Here is a 21148-nt window from a genome sequence, read left to right as displayed (position 1 = left end):
GCTCACTGTGCAGAGAACGATGGCAACTTACACTGCAGATAAAACCAAACACAAGCACCAAACCCTCCTCTGCACCAGGCTGAAGACTTGAGCTCCTACTAAACAACCCAGAACTCAGCCATCGCTGCTTCCATCAGCGATAATGCCCCTCAGAGCCTTAAAAACTTTTTATTTTAATACAGCAATGATATTAGGCAGCTTATCCTCACCACAACTTTTCATCCAGTCCCAGGCAAACAGAAAACTTTCACGTTCAAGAATGAAAAAAATGAAAAAAAACCGGAATGTTTTCACCATTTCATAAAGTGTTTATTGAGGATGGTAACACAGGATAAATCATGCAACAGCTCAGTAAAAAAAGGGAATCATTTAAAGGATGAAGAATGGTAACCGGTGCTGCTGATTCTGAAAAGTTTATAAAAAAAATATTAATTGTCCAAAAGTGACATCGAAAACCACTTGAAGCTGAACATGGAAGTTGCTTATAAAGCATTCATTAATAAGAAAATGTAGATATTGTTTAAAATGATCACCCACAGATTTCTGTAATCAACAACTTACACGTCTCCCTTTCCCACAGCTGTAATGGTGGAGCAGGGCTGGACATCCAAGATATTTAACCTTCTCTTCCTGAACAAACAACACAGTCACAGACATTTCCCACTAATTAACACAATCGCATCTCCTCCCCCTCACAGCCTGGGCTGCCAAGTGCTTTCATTACTGGGATTACCCTCCCAGACATCATGGCAGAACAGAAAGAGCCCATCCTTGTGGCCTCAAGTGATTTCCTCATTGCCCTCTTGCCATCAGTCTGTTTTAGAAGGGGAACAACTTCAAAACATGACTGTTCCCCTTCTAGCACCAGCATATATTTTGAATAAGGAACTCCATGTCAGCAGATGGCACAAAGACTGGGCACCAGCACATCACATCAAACATTGGTGGCTTCAGATTTAGAGTTGACATATATTCGCCTTTTGGAAAAAAAATAAATATAGTGGAATGAAAACTGAATCAAAGGGAAAGAACAGATGACTACCATCCATCAAGGATGCACATATTTGTGCACTGGAAAAAAAAAGAAAAAAAATCAGTCATTTCAAAGAAAATCTTGAAAATTAAAAAAAAACGTTTGCACTTGTTCCTGGTCATAAACAATCTCACAAAAATCTCACTTTTGGAACTATTCCAATTGAAACCATACACTGAATTTATTAATACAGTATAAGTTTCTTTATGTAAAAAATCTTTATACATAGTAATAAAAAAGATAAAGGCAAGATGCATCAAACAGAAATCTGCTGGTTGTTTTTCCTCCGTTCTTACAGAGCCGCTGATGACTACCTGCACTATAAAGAGCTGTGTTTCTGACTTTCTGTCTCAAGCATCTTCACCTTTGCTTGTGATAAGGATTGTTCTGTCCAAGCATCCAACAGGACAGATGCTGGTGATGTTTTGGCACTTACGCTGGCAAACTGAGCTTCTTTCCCTTGAGAACTGCAAGGAGGAGTGGGAAAGAAAACAGTCAGCAAAACAAAGTTGTGATGCAGCAGAAGCACACACTGCTAAAATGTCACAGGGACCAAAACCTTCCACACCAAAAAGGTCCATCCCCTGCAGACAGCCCTCCTAGGCTGCCTCTCTTCAATACATACTGGTAAAACTAGAATTAACAATTCTAACCTTGCCCTCTTGTGGCACCCTGGAGTTCCCACTTTTCATCCTCATAGGACATACTAGCCCCCTACCACTACCCCCTACCTAGCCTCTTAAGAATTATGACTAAAATAACACAGCTTTGTGGTTACATGATAGAAACTTTCAACTCTTATGGTATTTAAACCACTGAGAAAGGTGTCTGTAAGCACAGGATCTGTATGTAACAGTGTACATGGTCAGGGGAAGCAAGAGGATCATGCTTATCCATGGAAGGCAACAGCAATATATATTTAGCCATATTCAAGTTTTTCCAAAAGTTCATCAGACCATTTATATACGTATATTCTACCCACACCCAAAAAAATCCTCAGAAGTGCCCCACACTAGCAGAAAGTGTACTTGACAAATCAAGGGTACTTCAGAACTAATTTGCACCCAGAATTAACGAGCTCATAATGCTGATGTAGCATACCCCTATGAACCTGTTAACTGCTACATTCCACAACCTGAAGCTGGAAGTTACTGCATTACTTACCTTTTGTAACATACAAATAGAAGAAGTCACAGTACAGAACGGTCTGGACCACACCAGCAACAACAGCTATGAGGTCAAAAAATCCCTCAAAGTAGTAGCGCCAAATCCAGTTGACTAAGTACAAGGCACGGTACAGACCCAGGAAGAAAAGATAGTGAGTAGTGATGGTCTCTGCTTCCCCAGTTTTGCTAATCATAAAAAGTTGAGGGAGAATAGCAACCGATTCAAGATAGATGGAGAAGGTCCACAGTATCTGAAAGGAGAAAACCACAGGTATATCACTGATAACAGCAGGACAGGAAATATTTGACTTGGCTCGACTTTTCACTCTCTAACAATGTTATGGATGGATGAAGACCTATTCATACAGGTCCAATATTTTGGCAAACTTTCCCTGGTACAGGAAAAAACTAAGCAAAAGCTTCATAATCAGCCAGAGGATGGGAGGAGGGAACTCTCCTGGCAGACAGCAGACTCTCCAAACCAGCTCTCTGCTGAGCTGCCACACACAGCTTTACTTGTGAGGGAACTTGTGTGCATCCAGTTCACATTACCATGAACTGCAGCTTACAGAGACCATGCTGAGAAAGCTGCAGAAGAGATCAAGTCCCTTCCCCTGCTTAATGTTCTTCCATTTTTTATCTATTTGTTTAAAGAATGAGTTAACACAGAGCAAAATTTAAAATATATCTCAAAATGTTGCAATTCAAATTCCTTTACTCTGTAATAAATTAATTTAACCCCAATATAAAAATGCAGCTCAGCCCACGTAAAACGAGCATTTAAAGTTACTCTCTATTTTGTAGGAAAAAATTACCTATTTGAATTCTCTGTAATGACATTTTAATATGATTTTTCTGCAACTAAACACATAGCTGCATTTTAAATATAATGCAATTCTTTTTTATAGTCTAGATCATTTGCAATTCTATAGAATTTAAATAGTAGTATAATTCCTTTTGTTTTCACCAGGTGGCACCAACTATTCACAAACTGCATTCCTGGGGATTTCTTTAACAAACAGAACAAAAGGAATTCTGAATTAATACAGTCATCAGAGTGTACTGGGAAAAACAGTGTCTTCTGCTTAATAAAACAATCTATGCTGATAAAAATGCTGATCTCCTGAAGTGCCTTAAATTTGCACAGATATCTGCACCACCAAGATTCATTGAGGAAAGGATTAGCCTGAACCTACTAAACATAAACAACCTACAACCATTCACTTGTCAGGCTAAAAATGCTCATCCTCACATTCCAAATATCATCTCATGCCCACAATCAACTCACCTCCAGTGGAGAGAAGTCGTGATTGACAAGAAAAGAGAGCCCACCAACAGGAACTATCAGGAACTCCACTCGGAAGGTGTCATGGTTTCCATCATAGGTGGCCTTGAACTTCATGTAGATCAGGTACACGGTGGCGTACGAGCAAGCGATGTAGATAAGCTGAGGGCGAGGAAAGAAATAACCCCAAACAATCCACAGAGGTTCCAGGATTAAATCACACTCCCTGAATAAGCACTAAGATGAGTAAGAGTGGTCTTTTTTTGATTCTTTGCTTTGTTTATGTGGTTTTGTAGAACCACATAAACAATGGTGGTGCTTAACTTTTGTCAGCAGAGTTATAATTCCAAATGAGCCATTCTGGGCCCTACTGGTTTTGGTGCTTTAAAGGCATCGCATGCCCATGGCTGAAGTGACTGCCCAAAGGTGAAGACCCTTTCCAGAACTAAGGAAGGAGAAGGACTGGAGAAGGAATACATGTTCTGCAACTGCAAGGCAAGCACTGGTCCCAAACATTTAGGTTAAAAATGTGCAGGTACATACACACAATAATAATGGAAGGGGCCTCTCTACATTCAAAAAGCCCAGAATGGTGTGGCTCATGTGGCAATAAATAAATATTCAATAATCCCCATTCAGACAACCATTTAACATATCACAAGTTAGCTGATTTGCTTTGGACCTTTAAACATCTCTAAGATCTGAAGAGTGGCAACTGGACACTGCTCTTCACCAACCAAGAGGCCCCAAAACCTACGAGACTGAGAGCAGCAATGAACCAGAATTCAATCTGAGCTGATGCTTAACCATTTTGAAGGGTTATGGCACAGTAGACTTTATAGCTATTCCCTGTGGAATAAGCAAAAAGCTTCATTTTACAGGTGAGAAAACAGAACTAGAAAGAATCTAAACTTTCTAAAGGTCAATCTGCCATCATCAGGACAAAGCTCATTGTCCTGGAGTCAACACAGTACAGCAGACTAGACAAATATTTTAGCTTCTGCCACTTTCAGCACAAAGATTAAATGTTCCAAACCATTTATCACATTAAAAAAAGGTTCTTTGCAACACAGAAGTAACAGATTAAAAATCCCACTGTTTGCAGATGCTATTAATCACTAAATGCTCTGCTCACAGACAAAATCCTACAAATACTGTATTAAGGACCTCAGAATCCAAAGGCTCTGCTACTCGAGCAGCCCAGCTGGAGATAAAGAACCACAGGACAGGATACAGGGAACCTTTACTATGGGTGTAAACAAATCACAGCAGGTATGGTCATAGAAGACACTGAGAAAGTGTGAATGAATCCAATTTTCTTACATTACAAACTTAATCTCAAGGATCTCAACTCTCGACTTCTCAACGGAAGCTCTCTCAAGTTCTCAACAACTGTGTAACATTATATCCTCCTACATATATATAAATATAAACACAAAATTGTGTTGGGACACTCAAGCAGCTTCATCTTGACACTACAATAATGGGCTGAAAAGACAATTAAATCCATCAGTTTCTAAGCAGTAACCTTTGAAACTGAAATAGAGCTACCATTTTGAAAGTTAATATTTCCACATTCCTTCGTTTTCTGGTTGGGAGGGCTGCAGAACAAAGATGTGCTCATGGCCCTGAATCACGACCAATAAATAAATTAATGGCAGAAAACTCCTACCTTCTCCTTTAGTGCACCTAATGGTAACTTCCAATCAGAAATTGCATATGGAAAAAACTTGTCTTTCAAGAATATTTTATTTAATCCATAGCTCTTCATCTATACTGTTAATATTAAAACTTCAGCATACACATTTCACTTGTTGGAAAGCAAGTGTGAGTTTACGACACAATATTTTATTTTACAGTATTATTTCCCTAATTTATCCATCCATTTTGTGTTATTGATTATTTTAGTCTTTCCTCTTGGCAAAGTTATACCACCCTCTAAATTAAAGCTGAAAAGCATCAAGAAAATCCAAAAATAAAGGAATTGGATTAAAAATACCATAAACATACTGCCCTCTCCCAGACCACTGCTTTATTTTCTTGTACCCAGCACCAGAACTTGCAGGAATGAGCAAGTAAAAAACTCAAATTGAGCCTCACTGGCATTCAGTGGGCAAGTGACAGGGGTATAACTCACAGAAGCTACATTCCTTAAAGCTTACTCATGTCAACTTTTCATCAGCCTCTGACCAGACAGTAGCTGCAATTCTGGCAGTGCACTCTGAATACTAATTTACCTTGTAGTGAATAAAAGGAGATTTACTTGAGCTTTAATGTCTCAAATGAGAAATACAGTTTATTTGAACCGTTTTTTCCAAAAGCTTGTACTTTCAATAACCAAAATGTCATTTGTTCTAAATGTCACAGTCCTGATATAAAGAGTTTTTTAAAATTGCATGTAGAGTGCAGAAAATAAGTAGGATTTTGAGTCCATCTTCCACATTCTTTATCCAAAGCCCATCGAGAGCTTTGGTGCAGTGGGCCATTAAAAATGGCTTTTATTAATGGCATTATGCACTCTGCATGCAACCTCACTAGCTTTTCTGACTCTTCAGCATACTCTACCTTCATAGATGTGTTATACAATGAAATGAATGAAGTGAAGAGGTCCAGGTAACGGGTAGTGAAGACCAGTGCAAACAGAAGCTGGCTTTTCCCAGAAATACCTAAAGTGATAAAGGAAATAATTAATCATTCAGAAAGTGATGAGGTGCTCTGCAACATTTGATGACAAGAATGAGAAAGGATATAGATATCCTTTATTTTTAAGCAGGTTGATCACAAAATTAGGACAAAATCCAAGTTCCCAAGCTGTACAAACAGAATTCTAAGCCCATATAGCTCAGTAGTGTGAACATAAGTTACCCTGCACTGGAAGAGGTGCTGGCACTACACAAGGTTTAGAAGTTACTCACAGCAGGTAGTGTCATCTCCAAAAGTATCACCTGGGAGCTATCTGTTCTGTATTATCACTGGGCAAGGCTGCACTAGCTTTCAGTGGTCAGAGTGCTGTCACATGGCTCAGCACAATCTTTAGATGCTGAATAGCTGCAAAGGTACAAGGGCAATACAGAACAGACCCAGTGACAAGCAGGAGGTAAGATGGCACCAATAATGGGATTTTAGAGGAATACATAGATTCTAAAACATAAGGCAATTCAATTCATAGACTCAATTGGCCACATGGTGAGAAAAACATCCAATCAAACCCACATGTTATTATGTACTAAAACAAAACTTTAAAAAGGAAGAGAAGTGAGAAAAAATGTCAGACATCTACACTGCATCTTCAAAGCAACTTTTGATTCTAGGTCAAAGCCCCAATGTCAAAATGTTTGTTTGTACTTAACTTCAGGCACTAGAGCACAGTTAGAAGCATAAAAGCTTTGCACAGTCAGTCACTAAAAGCTTCTGAAAGCTGAGGTGCAGCATCACTCCACAATACTGATGTGGTGGTGTGTCACAGCAGGGGGACAAAACAACCTACTCTGTGCCTCTGTCTTGTTATTCCAATTATTCTTGTTTTCAGTCATCCAGGGCGAAAATAATTGAATCTGTTCAGCTAAGCATGCAAGTCTTCTTCAAAAAACAAGAGGGAAAAATACTCTGTAGGAGAGGCTGAAAATCCTTTTCCCTTTATACAGAGATATTTCTAGAAAGGCTTTTATTAACAGCACCATAAAGCAATTAGGAGAAGGCAATCTGCTATGGCTATTGAAGTCCTTTCTCACTCCAGCTTAAGGAATAAACTGCTCCAGATGAAGGAATTTAACCTATGAAGTACAAGAATGGCTGAAACACTAACAATTAAAAAGGGGTTTACAGATTTCACATGTGAAATGTCTGCAAGGTGAGCCTGGTGGGCCACCTACAGAACAGCCCAAGTACAGTACAGGGAACATAAACCATCTCAAAACCTGCAGGCTGCAGAGCTGTAAAACACAACCTGCAAGTATCACAAAATACACCACCCTCCAAAAAAACCCCAAAACCAAAACAAACCCCCATAAACAAATGTCCTCCCAAAGTTTAGGAAAAAAAATATATTTGACATTTCTTGAACTACAACCACATTGCACAGACAGCTGCAGCAGCTCTAGGCTCATCCCAGGTGTGCCTGTGGGCATCACAACTTGCCAATAAAACCTCCCAGCAGGCAAAGCTGTCCTAAGGTCAGAACCCACAGGACAAAGAAATCCACCTGGACAGATTACAGAACAGAGTGATACTACAGAGTATAATTAGGCTAAATTATTTAGCATGCTATTTTCTTTTAGCAAATAACTGGGAACAGAAAAAAAAAAATTAGAAAACCAAAAGCCAACTAGCATGTAAGAGACATTAATTATTGATAATAGCTATAAATTTGGATCTGGATATACTGTCATAAATACATATAATATACTTGACAAATTCTTATAAGCTATTGCCAATCTTACCTCCTCAACCCCAAAGCTGTAATTTTTATTGAGGCTTTCAATATTCTCACTGATTTTTGAATCTTTAGAATAGTTGTGAAATCCTGAAACCCGCCCTAGACCCAAGATTAAACCAATTTTCAAGTAAAGTAGGCTAGACTAGACTAGGCAAGGTTTAAATTGTAAACCAAAGGCCTATGAAAGGACGGGAGAAACATCTAAACTACAAACAAACACAGGGCAAGGGGACAGGTAAACACAACAGTTGTACCACTCTGTGCATTTCAAGACTTTAGGCAATGTATCAATGTATGCATCACAGCACTGACCCCGGCTCACCGCTGGCAACTGCAATGCACTGAGGCTACAATGATGCTATTCTCATCCTTGTCCCTTTCCTTTTACTCCCACAAACGTTACTTAGTTCCTGAACTACATAAAAAATGGTTTTATTTCTTCTTCCAAAGCTCTGGGCTCAAATTTGGAAGAACCAAACCTCTCCGTTTTGTTTCATCCTCACACATGGAAAAACTCCTTCAACTTGTGCACTCCAGCTTGGCTGAAAGCCATAGCATGAAACTTTAATTCAGGTGATTTTCACAGCCAGGCAGGAGGGCAGAGCTGAAATTGTAGTACTTTCTTATCAACTTCATTTTGCTGTGGTGAGTCAGGTAAGGAATAACAGGCAGGAGCAGAGGCACTGAGCTGTGCAGTGTGTACAGCACCTACCAACTATGAGCTGCACATCACAGCCATAAAACCTACAAACAAAAATTCTTCTAAGGAAGGTCAGTCCATACTTTGCCCATGGAAACTTCACAGACTTTTAAAAATAAAGTAGTTCAGTTCTGTCCCAAGTCCACATCACCCACAGAACCACAACTCCTTTGGTTGTGCTAATAAGCACCAGCATTGACTCCTGCGCTTCCAATCTAAAAACCCAACCTAATTTTAAAGATGAATTTTCCAACTGACAAAGAGAATACTTTCCTTCAAAGAGAGAGAAAAAATTTCAAAGCTACCTAAAGCAGCAGCTTTTGTGAAAATACAGACAAATTAGCAGCAGCCTATGGCAAAGTACTGTCAGAAGTCTTCATCTTAGCATATTATCTGGTCCACAATAGACACATAAAATTGAGATACAGCTACATTACCTAGCAAAAGTACTACACATTTACTATCTATACTACTTTTTTAGAGTATACAGCTTATAATTGGACAGCATTGCAACCGCAGGTCACCTTTAACACTTGATAAACGGCACAGAGAAAGGCAAATCAATTTTCAGGCAGCAATTTGCACTGCAAACAACCTAATTTGACTTGAAATGGGTAAGAAAATACAGTCTGAACAGGACAATGTTTGAAAGCACAGGATTCCTCAAGTCTCATGAATTTCCTAATTATGACATGATGTCAATAATGGAGCTACCTATTACATTCTCCATGGCTCTTCCTAATGATTTTTGAACTGTTATTTTGAGTGGCAAACATTTTTCCAATTTCTAAATTTGGAAACTCAACCAGACATGCAAAAAATTGTTTCCCTGCCATCTCTAAAATTCTGAAGTCAAGATGTGATTTGCTTTCCCCTTATCTTTTCAACCTATTGACTAAATAAGAAAAAAAAGTTAAGTTTCTCAGAAGCAGAAAACACAGACTGCTTCCAAGTGCAGATGACCCTAGCCTTACCTATCTTCTTCAATTAGAGGAGTCACTTCTTAAGAAAGAAAATGGAGACTATAAGTCTTCAAAAACCAGCAGGTTGCAGCAGAGGTGCACAGGCTGTCTCCCTCATTTCCAGCTGCTTTTACAGGGCTCTCCTGGAACAAAGGGCTCAGACACACACAGATGCAACCAGAAGAGAGGAGTCGGCACCATGTGGTTTGCCAGCTCTCCATGGATCACAGCCTGCAGTGCAGCCAGCAGTCAGAAACCCTCCTTTATTTTCAAAGCCTCTACTGCTCCAGAAGTGCATGGTTAAAGTAGCAGCTGGTTTGCCTGTGTTTCCTTAGTCGCCAATAACCACGAGGTCTAAGTTTATTTAATTTATTAATGGTTCTAATAACCATACAATGTAAAGAAATGGCAGAAAGCCCTCTAATAAGTGGCTCTCTGTAGCTGCTTAACATTAATTGGTAACTACTTAGGGGTTACTGTCATGCATGACTTTACAAGCATATGCAAATGTATATTTACATCAGTTTCATCAATAGAAACCTCAACTGACAACAATGAACCACTAGGAGGAACAAAATAGAGCCCCAAAAATAAAATTCTTTGCTCGTGGTCCTTTGAGGTATTCATGTTCTCATTCTAGACAAACTTGCTAGGCCTCAGACACCAATCACACAGCAGCAACACAAATCTGGATTTACTCCTGAGGACTCAGGCAGAATTAGAAGACACCAAAGAAGCAACCCTGACAAACACATTTCTGCTTTCTTTTTTCTTCTCCTCAGGAAAATGAATTAAGCAAATATTTTTACTGAAAGAGCCCATGCATGTGTGCTTGTGTCCAGGGACACTGGCTAATTTGGGGAAGGGGAGAGCTGTATCCCCTATGTGATACAGGCCTGTTTACTTTTCTGTCCTGGACAAAGCTGTAGCAATGACTGGCGTGAGGCTGCTTTCTTATGAATAAACCCCTACTAGCAGAGATTCTCAACCACAATTGGCATAAGGAAAGCAACATCAGACCACTTTTTAAGCAGAAAGATGGGACCAGGTCACATCGTACTATACTGTGTAAATAACCTCACATCCAAAGGTCACTTAAGAATCTCTTGGCTCAAACCCTATCTGAATTTCAGCCTTGCAATAGAATTTCACATTTTCTTTCTTCAGTCATTAAATGACATTCAGCTTCTAGATCATTAACCCTCCTGCTGTTCGTAATCTCAACTGCATTTCTCAAACACAGGACAAAGCTCTACTCAAGAGCTGGAGGAGGCAAGGCCCTCTCCTGCCAGATCCAGGCAGGATTCCTGTGATGCACTAGAGCTTGAGCCAGGTAGGTTCAGCAGGAAGGTGCTCTTGTGCTCCGTGACCTCAGGAACAATAGTTCTGCAGTATCGCTGCATGTGGGCCATGGAGCCACTTGCTTGACCTCTTTTGTAAAGTTAAGAACAGTTTTTACTTTAAGTCTGTTTCAAGACAAAGCTATTAGTTTACTTTTTGAAAAACAAAACTATTCATTTACTCTTTTTTTTGTGCTACCAAGTGATTAGTTGGTGATTTGACATGACAACATACAGAACCTGTACTTCCTCCTACCTGTAGTGTAAATCTCTTTCATTTCCCCATTCTCAGTTATTTCAGGTTACAACTTAAACTAATTCTTCATGTTTTTAACTGAAAACTTTACAGATACATCTGTTCAACAGTGCTAACCCGGTATTTGAATAGTATCATCAAAACGTGGCAAACTGATTTTCAATCGCCCTCACTAAAGAAGGAGAAGCTCACTGGAGAGAAGGCAAAGCCAAGCTCACAGTCAAACTCCCGTGCACAACAAAACCGATCCACGTAACACACACCGCAAGGAAATGCCCATTTTGAATGACAACAGCTCCCAGTTTTCTGAAAGGAATCAGCTACGCTGCAGTTATGGGAACTGCCTGCAATTCCCTGCAACCACCACACCGTACACCGAAGGGAGAGAGCGAAGCACGGCACAAGGAACTGGAGCACGCCCGTTGCGAACGGGGGGGAAGCGGCAGCGGGGGGCGGCGGAGCGGGGCTCGGCCGGGACCCGGCGCGGCTCCCGCTGCCACGTCACACACACAGCCCGCGGCTCCCGCCGGGAATCTCCTTCCTAGCGCTTCCTACTGCGGGCCGACAGCGAACCCGCCGCCGGCCCTAACAGCGGCACCAAGCACTGCTCAATTCCTGCACAAAAGCCAAGCAGAGGGGGAGCGTGAGGCCGCCGCGGAGGGAAGGAGAGAGCGGGGAAACTTCAGAGGTTGCGAACAGCGAGTCAGCGGCGGCCGGCGCTGCACCAAACCGCGGATACCGGCGGCCCGGGGGCCGGGCGCGGCCAGGGCAAGCGAGGGAAGGGATGGAGGGACGGAGGGATGAAGGGAGGGCGGCTGCTCGCCCCGTTGCCCCCCCGCCCGCCCTCCAAACCGGCCTCCTCATTCATTCGCCTGCCGCCGGGCAGTTACGTAAGGAAGGAGCGACCCTCCCGGACACAGCCGCAGCTCCGGTGCACAGGGATTAAAGTACAAATAATGGCAACCACAACACCTTTCAGGGAAATGCAGCTGCCGCCGGCGCACCCCCACCCCGGAGCGGGGATGCGCCTCCTCCTTCCCCCTCTCCCGGCCGCTCACCCGCTCCGCCAGCGCTGCATTTGGAGGGGGCCGAGGCGCGGGGAGGTCAGAAGGAGGGCAGAGCCCCCTCCCCTGCGCGAACGGGAGCGACCGTCCCTTTTCACCTGCCCGGGCCGAGTTCTGCCCGCCCGCCCCAGGGCCCTCGGGGGCGCCCCGGCGGGGTCAATGCCCTCCCCGCCTTTGCCCGCTTCACCGGGGCCGCCTCCCGGGCCAGTGAGACAGGCGGGACCCCCCCGCCGCCCCGGCTCGCTGGGCTCTCCCCGGGGCGCGGCCCTTCGGGGGCGATCGCAACACCCCGAGGCGAGTTCGGGGCTACGCCGCCCGGCCCCGGCGGGGCTCCCGCGGGGCTCTGCGGCCCGGAGCCACCCAGCCGGTCCCGCCCCGCGGCCTCCGCACGCACCCGCGCAGGAGCGGCTCTTCCAGATCTTGAGCAGCAGGATGATGATGGCCGCCAGGTGGGACAAGTCCCCGGTGAGGCGGAAGATGTTCATGGCGGCGGCAGAGGCGGCGGCGCAGCCGGAGCCGGGGAGCGAAGATGGCGCAAGCTCAGCGGGCACCGAGCGACGTGGCCCGGGGACGTGGCCAGGCAGCCCCGCGCCGGTGCACGCCGGGAAGCGGGGGGAGCGCCCGCCCCGCCCCGCGCCGCCCTCACGGCGGGGCGGCCCCGGCAGCCGCGGGCCCGGGCGCGCAGGGGAGCGGCCGCGGGACAGAGCCCTTGGGGAGGCCCAGAAGCTGATCTGTATATACATACAATAGCGAATATAATATATATCATAGTATATGTATATTTTATTATGTTTTGGAGGCCAACAGTGTGAAAATCTACATCAGCTACTAGAGACAGTCCAGCAGAGGCCATAAAGGAGATGAGTGTCTCTCTTAGGAGAGACTCTGAGGGCTGGGCCTTGTTAGTCTGGAGAAGAGAAGACCAAGGGGGGATCTCCTCGATACATATAAATACCTCAAAGGTGGGTGCCAAGAGGGTCACAGAATCTGGAATCACAGAATGGTTTGGGTGAGAAGGGTATTTAGGGATCATCTCGTTCTGCCCCCTGCCATGGGCAGGGATGCCACTCACTGGAGCAAGGTACCCAGGACCCCATCCTGCCCGCCTGGAACACTTCGGGGATGGAGCAGCCACAGCTTCTCTGGGCAGCCTGTTCCAGGATGGTGCCAGACTCTTTTCCGTGGTGCCCGGTGACAGGACAAGGAACAATGACCATTAACTGGAACACAAGAAGTTTCACCTCAACACAAGGAAGAATTTTTCTACATTGAGGGCTGCAGAACACTGGGACAGCACTGGGCAGTCAGGGATTCTCCCTCCCTGGAGACATTCCAAACCCACCTGGACACGTTCCTGTGTCACTGCTCCAGGTGACCCTGCCTTGGCAGCAGGGTTGGACTGGGTGATCTCCAGATGTCCCTTCCAAGACTAACAGTTCCGTGATTCTGTGTAAACTTCCAAGAAAAAGAAAAAAAAAAAACCAAAACAATTATTTCTCCAATAATCATGCCTTGAGAGGCGGCACACTGCCTCTTCAGAGTCCTTAATCCCTAAAACAGGACATGACCAGCAAAGTTCAGTGGGCAGTTCAAAAGAGGCATCTCCTCTTAATAACTCTCCAATGTTCTCTGTAAAAAAACCCATCAATCCGAACAAGAGCAAAGAAAAATAGGAGTAGCTGCCCAGGAACAGGATTTCCAATGGTTGTAGAAAACGGGTAACAGCTTATTCCAGGTGACCAGTGGTGCTTTCCTGGGTAGCTCATTTCTTTAAAATCTCTTGGTTTACATTGTTTCACAACCCGTTTGAGGAAATAGTGTAAGGACTTTACTGTTACAGAATTATACACTGAAAAGTTCCCACAGCAGAAGGTTATGGACTATTTCAAATTTAAGAAAAGGATCCTAACTACAATCTTTGAATGTTTTAAAATGTGGCACAAAGATTGAAATCTTTAGAGAGTTTACATAATCATGAGAAGGGAGAACTGATTAATACCTGCTATGGAGGTTATCTTTTTCAGTAAGTACCCACTGTGTGACAAAACCAAATTTACTTATTTTCAGATATTAGGAATCAAAGCCTGTCCTCTTACAACACTGTGTTTACAAGTACAGCAGTACAACTCCTTGACAAGCTCCCTAGTATCTCTTACTACTTCGTAAGAGAAGAGGTTGTATGTTGTATTTGAAAAGTTTTATAGATCTGAACTCTAACAGAATAATTATTTTAAACAGATACTGAATAATTTTGGCATCGAATAATGTTTGATGTAACCACCAGGGAGTTGCCTACTTGAGGATTTATGTTAAAAACCCAAATATAGTACTGGGAGAATTTGTACTGAAGACAACAGCCTTTGGCAGAACTCCCCAAATCTGTGGTACCAACTGCAACAGGAGGGGAGAAAGTGCAAATTCACAACTACAACATCAGCAGCTGCAGAGCTGAGGCACTTCCATCACTGCACACACGTGTGAGCTCTGAAAACACAGACATGTCTTACAGCACTGGCTGGACCAGCCTGTTTGACACAGGCTTGACTGAAATGTGAACATTTAATATGTCAGATCTCAACAATTCTTAAAGGCTGAATACTGAAATAAAAGTAGCTAATAAAGACACTGACAGATGCATATCTGGAATCTATTTAATGGATACATTAAAGGCAGGGAGCTGACATCCATTCTCTCAATCCCTGCTCAGTTCATGCAGTTCATATGCAGAACTTGTTTGTGATCTAAGTTGTTTTCTGACATCTGATTAAATGTTGAAACATGTCAGGCCCCAATTAAACATGACCTAGGGCAGTTTCAGCTTGTGCATCAAACCAGCGTGATTTTAACTATAGCAATGGCTAGTCTTTGATAAATCAATACAGTTCACTTCCATATACAATGGTTAAAAATTATCAAGGAAAGCAGTACCAGAAAGTATCTGTTGTATCTGTGACAGATTAGCATTTTCCTCTGTTTTCATATTTCTCCTACAGGAATCTACTTTTGTTTTCTCTCCTTTTCTCTTTGTCCCTCAAAGAAAAGTTTACAGCTATTAAGTGAGATGTTAAATATTTGTAAGGCTAATTATACCAGCTAAAACATTAGAAAATAAGAGTTATACTGTTGCCAGCAAAGCAAGTAATCCATCAGTCACAATTCCTGCAGTTAATACTTCAATGTTCAGTCACTTGGACTCTGAGCTCTGAACATGCCTGGGTTCCTGCATCATCAGGGCAAGAAAATCCTCTCATTAATCTGGATTGGAGAAGCAGACTGATGCTGAACAGAAAGGGGCAGATGGACATTGGTTGCTTTCTACTCATTGCAGAAAAAATGTAATACATTTTGTGGCTATTTTTGGGTACAAATAAAGAACCAGATGTGAACTTTGATAAAAATAGCCTTTGGTGCAAAACTCCTACATGTCCTGATGCCAGGCAAGGTCTGGTGGGGTCTTTGAGGCAGTCTCATAATTTCTGTCTAAGGACTAGGTAGAAAGATATGGAAAGACGGTTTGATAATGGATCACAGTCTTAACTAAAATATGAAATTATGGATACCTGGACAGCACACATGTCTGTTTTGCTTTTTGACTTTTTGTTATTTATCTGCGCTTTCCAACAGTATGCTGTATAACAATGCAGAAAATACTCTTTCTGAGGACCAATTCCAAATGTTCTGGGGTACAAATAAAAGAAATTTAACTTACAGTGGAGTTTTTGTTTATTCTTTGCAGACCTGTCTTTTCTATCCAGTTTCCCTCCTGCCTTACTGGAAAAGGAAGTCAGATCCCTCCCTTGCAACAGCACTGGAGTAAACAGTCCCTAAGGCTGTCCCACATCATATGGCACAGATGAGAATATTTTACTAATCAGGACTATAAGGTTCTTAGCTCTCCTCATCCCATGCCTACAGATCCTGTTTAAAAAAAAAACAAACAAACAAAAAACAACCCAAAACACACCAAAAACCCCCCACAAACTTATCAACAACATGTAAACATTTCCACTGAAATAAAGAGACACCACTGCTTAAATTTGTGTACCAGCCTGGAATATCAACCTCTTTAGAAAAAAGAAAAAAAAAAAGCAGAGATTATTTGAAATTTGATATTTACTTCTAAAGAGAAGAGAGTATGACAGGGGAACAAGGTAGTGCAGTTTGCTGGCTGCTCCTCGGCTGCCATGAGGAAATTGGCAGTGTCCCCCTGGGCAGCAGCGTGCGGTGTCTGTAACACAACGCAGCAGGAGCCAGAACACAACGGTGCACTGTGGCCAGGTACCTGCTCCAGGGACACATTCCAGGTGACTGCTGAGTCCTTGCTTCTTCCTGACTGTCACTGGAGTGAGTCAGCCCAATGTCTCCTCTCCCTTAGCCCCAGCTGGGTTTGGCTGGCACACCCTGAGTAATGTCTCACATCTGCTCCAAGGGGGGGCAGCCAGTGGGACCCTGACACGGTCCCAGCCTAATCTGATGGGGCTGCAATTTGTGTTACTGGAAAGCAAATGAGGGGGTGATGATCCCCAGGCACAGCACTGAAGTGAGAAACTAAATCTGCCATAATGCAGTATGTAATTGCCTCTGGAATATTTGAGCAGATTATACAGAGGCATAAAGGGCTTCTTAAAATTAAGGTAGGATGCCTTTTTTTTTTTTTAACAGTATTTTTAGAGCCTCAGACTGAGGAGCTGGTTAGCTCTGATGTGACAGATTGAGATCACTGGGAGTCAAACATTCCATGCACTGTACAAAAGCTGACAACAGCCAGAATGCCAGCTTTAACAGGGACACTTCTCAGGCACTGTGGATGGGCAGTTGTTTTCTTCCTTTCGGGGACTTACAGATACCACAGATGTGCCACTTACCTCAGTACCAGGTCACAGGGATATCTTCTCTCCTGCTGATCCAGAATCAGTAGCCCTTTTCTCTTTTCTAAATACAATTCTGAACATAAAGGTATTAGGCACTGAAATAATAAACCAACAATAGTATTTCTTCCCATTTGTTAACTCCTGAAGGATCCTACATTCAATCACAGGAATGAAATGAAATGCCTCCTCTCCCATTCTGCTGGACAGGGTCACCTGTCACAGGGCTCAAAGCACTCAGAGGAGCCAGGCCCACACCAGGGTTGTGACTGTCAGCAGTTGGATGTGCATCCCACAGGATGTATGGCACTGCCCAGCAGCCATCAGAAGGGTCACCAGTGGAGAGGAGAGCTGCAGTTCTCACAATAAGCAGATACAATTATTATCATGGTCTATATTCAACAGCAGATTTATGCAGAAATCCAATTTTTTTTTTTCTTTCTCAAAGATCTAAAAGAACTAAAAAGAATGTAGGAGAAATTAAGCTTGGTTTAAACAAATGTTACCCACATCTATAAAGAGCAACATTTCTTTAAGAATCAAATCTTTATACCACATTTCTCTGTGGTATATTCTTCCCCAAAACCCTGATCATGCAAAAAAAGAGAGGGACTGTGAGGCATTTTTCCCATGAGTGCATTCCAGTGAAAGTGATCACGTGCATGTTGTATGCAATCCACATCTGCAGAGGGGACGATGCCTGCACTGAGGGGTGCTGGGGTTTGTTCCATGGAAGTAAAGTGTCCATGTTCCAGTTTCCTCTGGCAGTGTGCAGGATTGTGAATGGATGGCAGGTCACACACACAGATTACATACCGTGCATACTTGTGCTCTCTATGCCTTTCTCCCCTTTCCATCTATTCTTCCCACAGAAATTCAGCTTCAACAGTTTTGATGGAAGTGTCTAACGAATCCCAGATTTTGTAGAATGGGCTTTTCCATCAGTGACCTCTACAGGAGGGACATTGGCAGGAGTAAAATTGCTTTTCTACAATACTTGCCATCCAAAATGCTCACACCATCTCATGAACCAAACAGCATTTGCAATCTCACAGTGAAATCAGTAGAACATTAAGTCAGTGCTCCACATTTACCCCTCCTACACTACTCTTGTAAGAAATAGATAAGCCCTTGACCAAACATAATTGCAATGCCAAAGTTCTTAATGTAATTATTAATTTAATAAAATATATAAATAATCAAGCAGTTTAGCTATTTGAAAGCACTTGTGCTTGAAAGAAATTACAGCACAGATGGCACAAAACAAAGAACTCACTCCTGCTCCAATTAAAATCTAAACTCTGACTTACATAATTGCAAACAGAATCACTCCCAGGTATATTGACAGAAGAAGATTACTTTCAACTCTCATAGATTTTTGAAGGGCTTGGTAGAGCTAAGTCACATATGTGACCTAAGCAGCTGAACTGGAAATGCTGACTGTCTTCTTGACATGAGAACACTCTCCTGCATCTTCGGAAATGCACACACAATTCAAGTCAGGCAATTTCTAGAAATCAAAAAACCTTTTAGTACTTTCACAACTGAGTGAGGCAGAACTTTCTAATGTGAAAACACAGATAAATCTTTATAATGCATTTGATCCACTTGGTTTTAGTGGGCATTTGCATGTATTTGCTGGGATTAATAAAACAAACTTCTTTCTATTTAAATATATGTCTCAATCTCTTGTTCCCATGCAGAAAAGGAAACACAGCTGGAGAAGCTAGAATCTTACTGTGAGGATTAGAGAAAAAAGTGCCAGGCAGTTTGCAGCAATCATAATTCTTTGCTTATAACATGCAGAACTAAAGAATGTAGTATTATCTCTAACATCATGTCACACTTGCCAGGGTTAGTTATAGGCAAAGGCAGTTCCCAAAGCAGCAGATTGCTGAAGGGGGAAGAGGGAAAGGAGGGGGTGAGAAATGGCTCTCACTGCCTACTTTGCCACTGCCAAAGCCCTGAGAACCAAGTTAGGCCCTGCTGACATTACAGAATACATGGCACTGTGGTGGAGCTGTTACTCCCAGCTGCAGCAAGAGCTCACATTCACCTTGCCCCAGCAGCAGCCAGGCTCTTCCCTCCAGCTCTCACTCCCTCCCACTCCTATTGCTGCCCCAGCTGAGAAAAATTTCAATTCTACTTTCAGGGCTGAGAAGCCAGATGTAATGTTTGCCATAAAGAAATACAAATTACAGTTTGAAGGGCATTTGCTACAGTACAGCCCTGAAAGAAAAAGCTGAACTTTTTGGTCCATGCATAGCCTTTTTTAGTCTAGAAAACATAAGACTTTTGAAATGGCAAAATGGAAAATTTTGCCATGTGCTTGTGGTCTAAAATCATGTTGAACAACATCAAAATGTATGTTCATATGAAGAGGATTTTAATATATCTTTCCCCCCCCCTCATTGTTTAAAATACTGAGAAGCTAATTATTGAGAAATATTGAGGCATAAGAAGCTAATATTAGACACTTAAATCATATGCTGATAAAACACAGGAAAGTATCTATGGTTTATAATTATGAGAAATTCCTTTTTCTAGGTTTTGTGGAAAATACTGGATTGACAGTCCTAGTAGTACTTAGGCCCAGTGAACAGTTTCCCCTCACTATTCCCACTTCAACCCCACCTGGAGTGAAAGCACTGTCTCTTGATGAACATAAGCAGGTTTCCATGGTCATTTTGTCACATGAAATACTCATAGTATTGCCAATGTCCCCAGTGTCCACAGTTCTGTATTGAATACAAACAGCCAGGGGGAAACCACTTTTTGTAGAGGTGCTTAAATTCTAAGAGCCTGTTATCACCTCTTGTCTGAGCAGGTTTTAAACCAGCAGCTCTGAGATGAAGCTATTTTATTGCAACAGCAGTAACTTTAGTGCAGCTTCTACTACACCACACAGAAGAACAGCCCCTCTCCAGGGAATGTACACTTGAAGTAAAAGAAAACCCAACAAAAGGACAGAAGAGTGTGACCAAATTAGCCCATGTAAAACGCACTGGGCATCAGACATCAGCCTCCAAATAACAGTCCCCTGCTACCTCTCCTCCCTAGAATTCAAGTTCCTACCTAACACACAATCCTATATTTCAGTGATTTTCTCATGAGACAGATAAGCCATTTCCAGTTTTTAAACTCTTAAGTATTTGCAGGGGTACTCTGTCACTTGTTAATGGTAAAGCTGTGGAAAGGAGATAGTTCTCATAATGATGGCAGAAGAGAGGGTCTTGCTTGTAAGAACTCTACACTCAGAATTCTCAGAGCCTCTTGATTCTACTGTTCAAGCTGAGCTGACACTCTTTTATCTCTAGCATCTCTGTTGTAAGCTCCAGGACACTGAAAATCAAAGCAAAGAAAAACATTAAGTCTTTTGACAGGCCTTGCTTTGCAATCTTAAAGACTAAGTAGAATACTTAAGCATTTAGTTAGCCTAACTGGAATCTAAACTTCAAGCCCGCCAGTGCTTTTATTAAATACTAGCCTGTCAAAATGTTAAAATCCAGTGAAAGTTAGTGGCAATACTCTACTAAATAGAATTGTTTGTGGAATAAATTCTTATAAATAGCCTGGAACAGGCAAAACACAGAGTAAAACCAAGAACATGTTCTAAATAACAATGTGGTAATTGATTGGTGTTACATGGAGTTTTAAATATACCTTTGTTATGTTTGGCTTTACAATAAAGATAAGATAAAGTGTTTTCCCCTTGATTAGGTTCAGAGATAGTCTAGCCAAGGTACAAGACACCTTTTAATACAGAAAAAAATTATTCAAGAATTGTTATCTTTGTATTCAAAGCAGGAAGAGGATCCCACAGTCCTTCTTCCCTGTTACAGGTGATCTGTGCTTCTGTTATAAAGTTACCTCTAACTGAAAATAGAACTTACCTCAAGCTCAACCCTTGAGGGTCAGAAAGGCAGCTGCAGTGTAAACACAGCACACAGCCAGATGCCAAAGCCACTCAAACAAGGAGCACCTGGAAAGCAGAAGGTTTTATTTCTTAGTGTCACGCTACAGCTCAGGACTAGAAGTC

The 21148-nt window shown here is 42.4% G+C and overlaps 2 protein-coding genes across 2 annotated transcripts in view; both read right to left on the bottom strand.

The window, feature by feature from the left end:
* Positions 1 to 1189: 1189 nt before the first annotated feature.
* KDELR2 (KDEL endoplasmic reticulum protein retention receptor 2) lies at positions 1190 to 12825 on the bottom strand. Its single transcript, XM_066561021.1, has 5 exons — positions 12636 to 12825; positions 6050 to 6150; positions 3488 to 3646; positions 2198 to 2450; positions 1190 to 1500 (listed from the first exon to the last, which is right to left on the bottom strand). The coding sequence occupies exons 1-5, from the start codon at positions 12724 to 12726 to the stop codon at positions 1466 to 1468; spliced, it is 639 nt and encodes a 212-aa protein (XP_066417118.1). The 5' UTR covers positions 12727 to 12825; the 3' UTR covers positions 1190 to 1465.
* Positions 12826 to 20142: 7317 nt separating this feature from the next.
* Positions 20143 to 21148, bottom strand: part of OTOA (otoancorin) — a 33147-nt gene continuing 32141 nt past the window's right edge. The window contains exons 28-29 of the mRNA XM_066560910.1: positions 21003 to 21091; positions 20143 to 20451 (exon numbers count right to left, since the gene is read on the bottom strand). Of these exons, the coding sequence (XP_066417007.1) occupies positions 21024 to 21091 (68 nt within the window). The 3' untranslated portion in view covers positions 20143 to 20451; positions 21003 to 21023. The remainder of the gene's footprint in view (positions 20452 to 21002; positions 21092 to 21148) is intronic.

This window comes from Molothrus aeneus, chromosome 16, assembly GCF_037042795.1.
Source record: "Molothrus aeneus isolate 106 chromosome 16, BPBGC_Maene_1.0, whole genome shotgun sequence".
NCBI lineage: Eukaryota > Metazoa > Chordata > Aves > Passeriformes > Icteridae > Molothrus > Molothrus aeneus.
The sequence above is the reverse complement of the archived record's forward strand: the minus strand, read 5'-3'. Positions and strand labels throughout refer to the sequence as shown.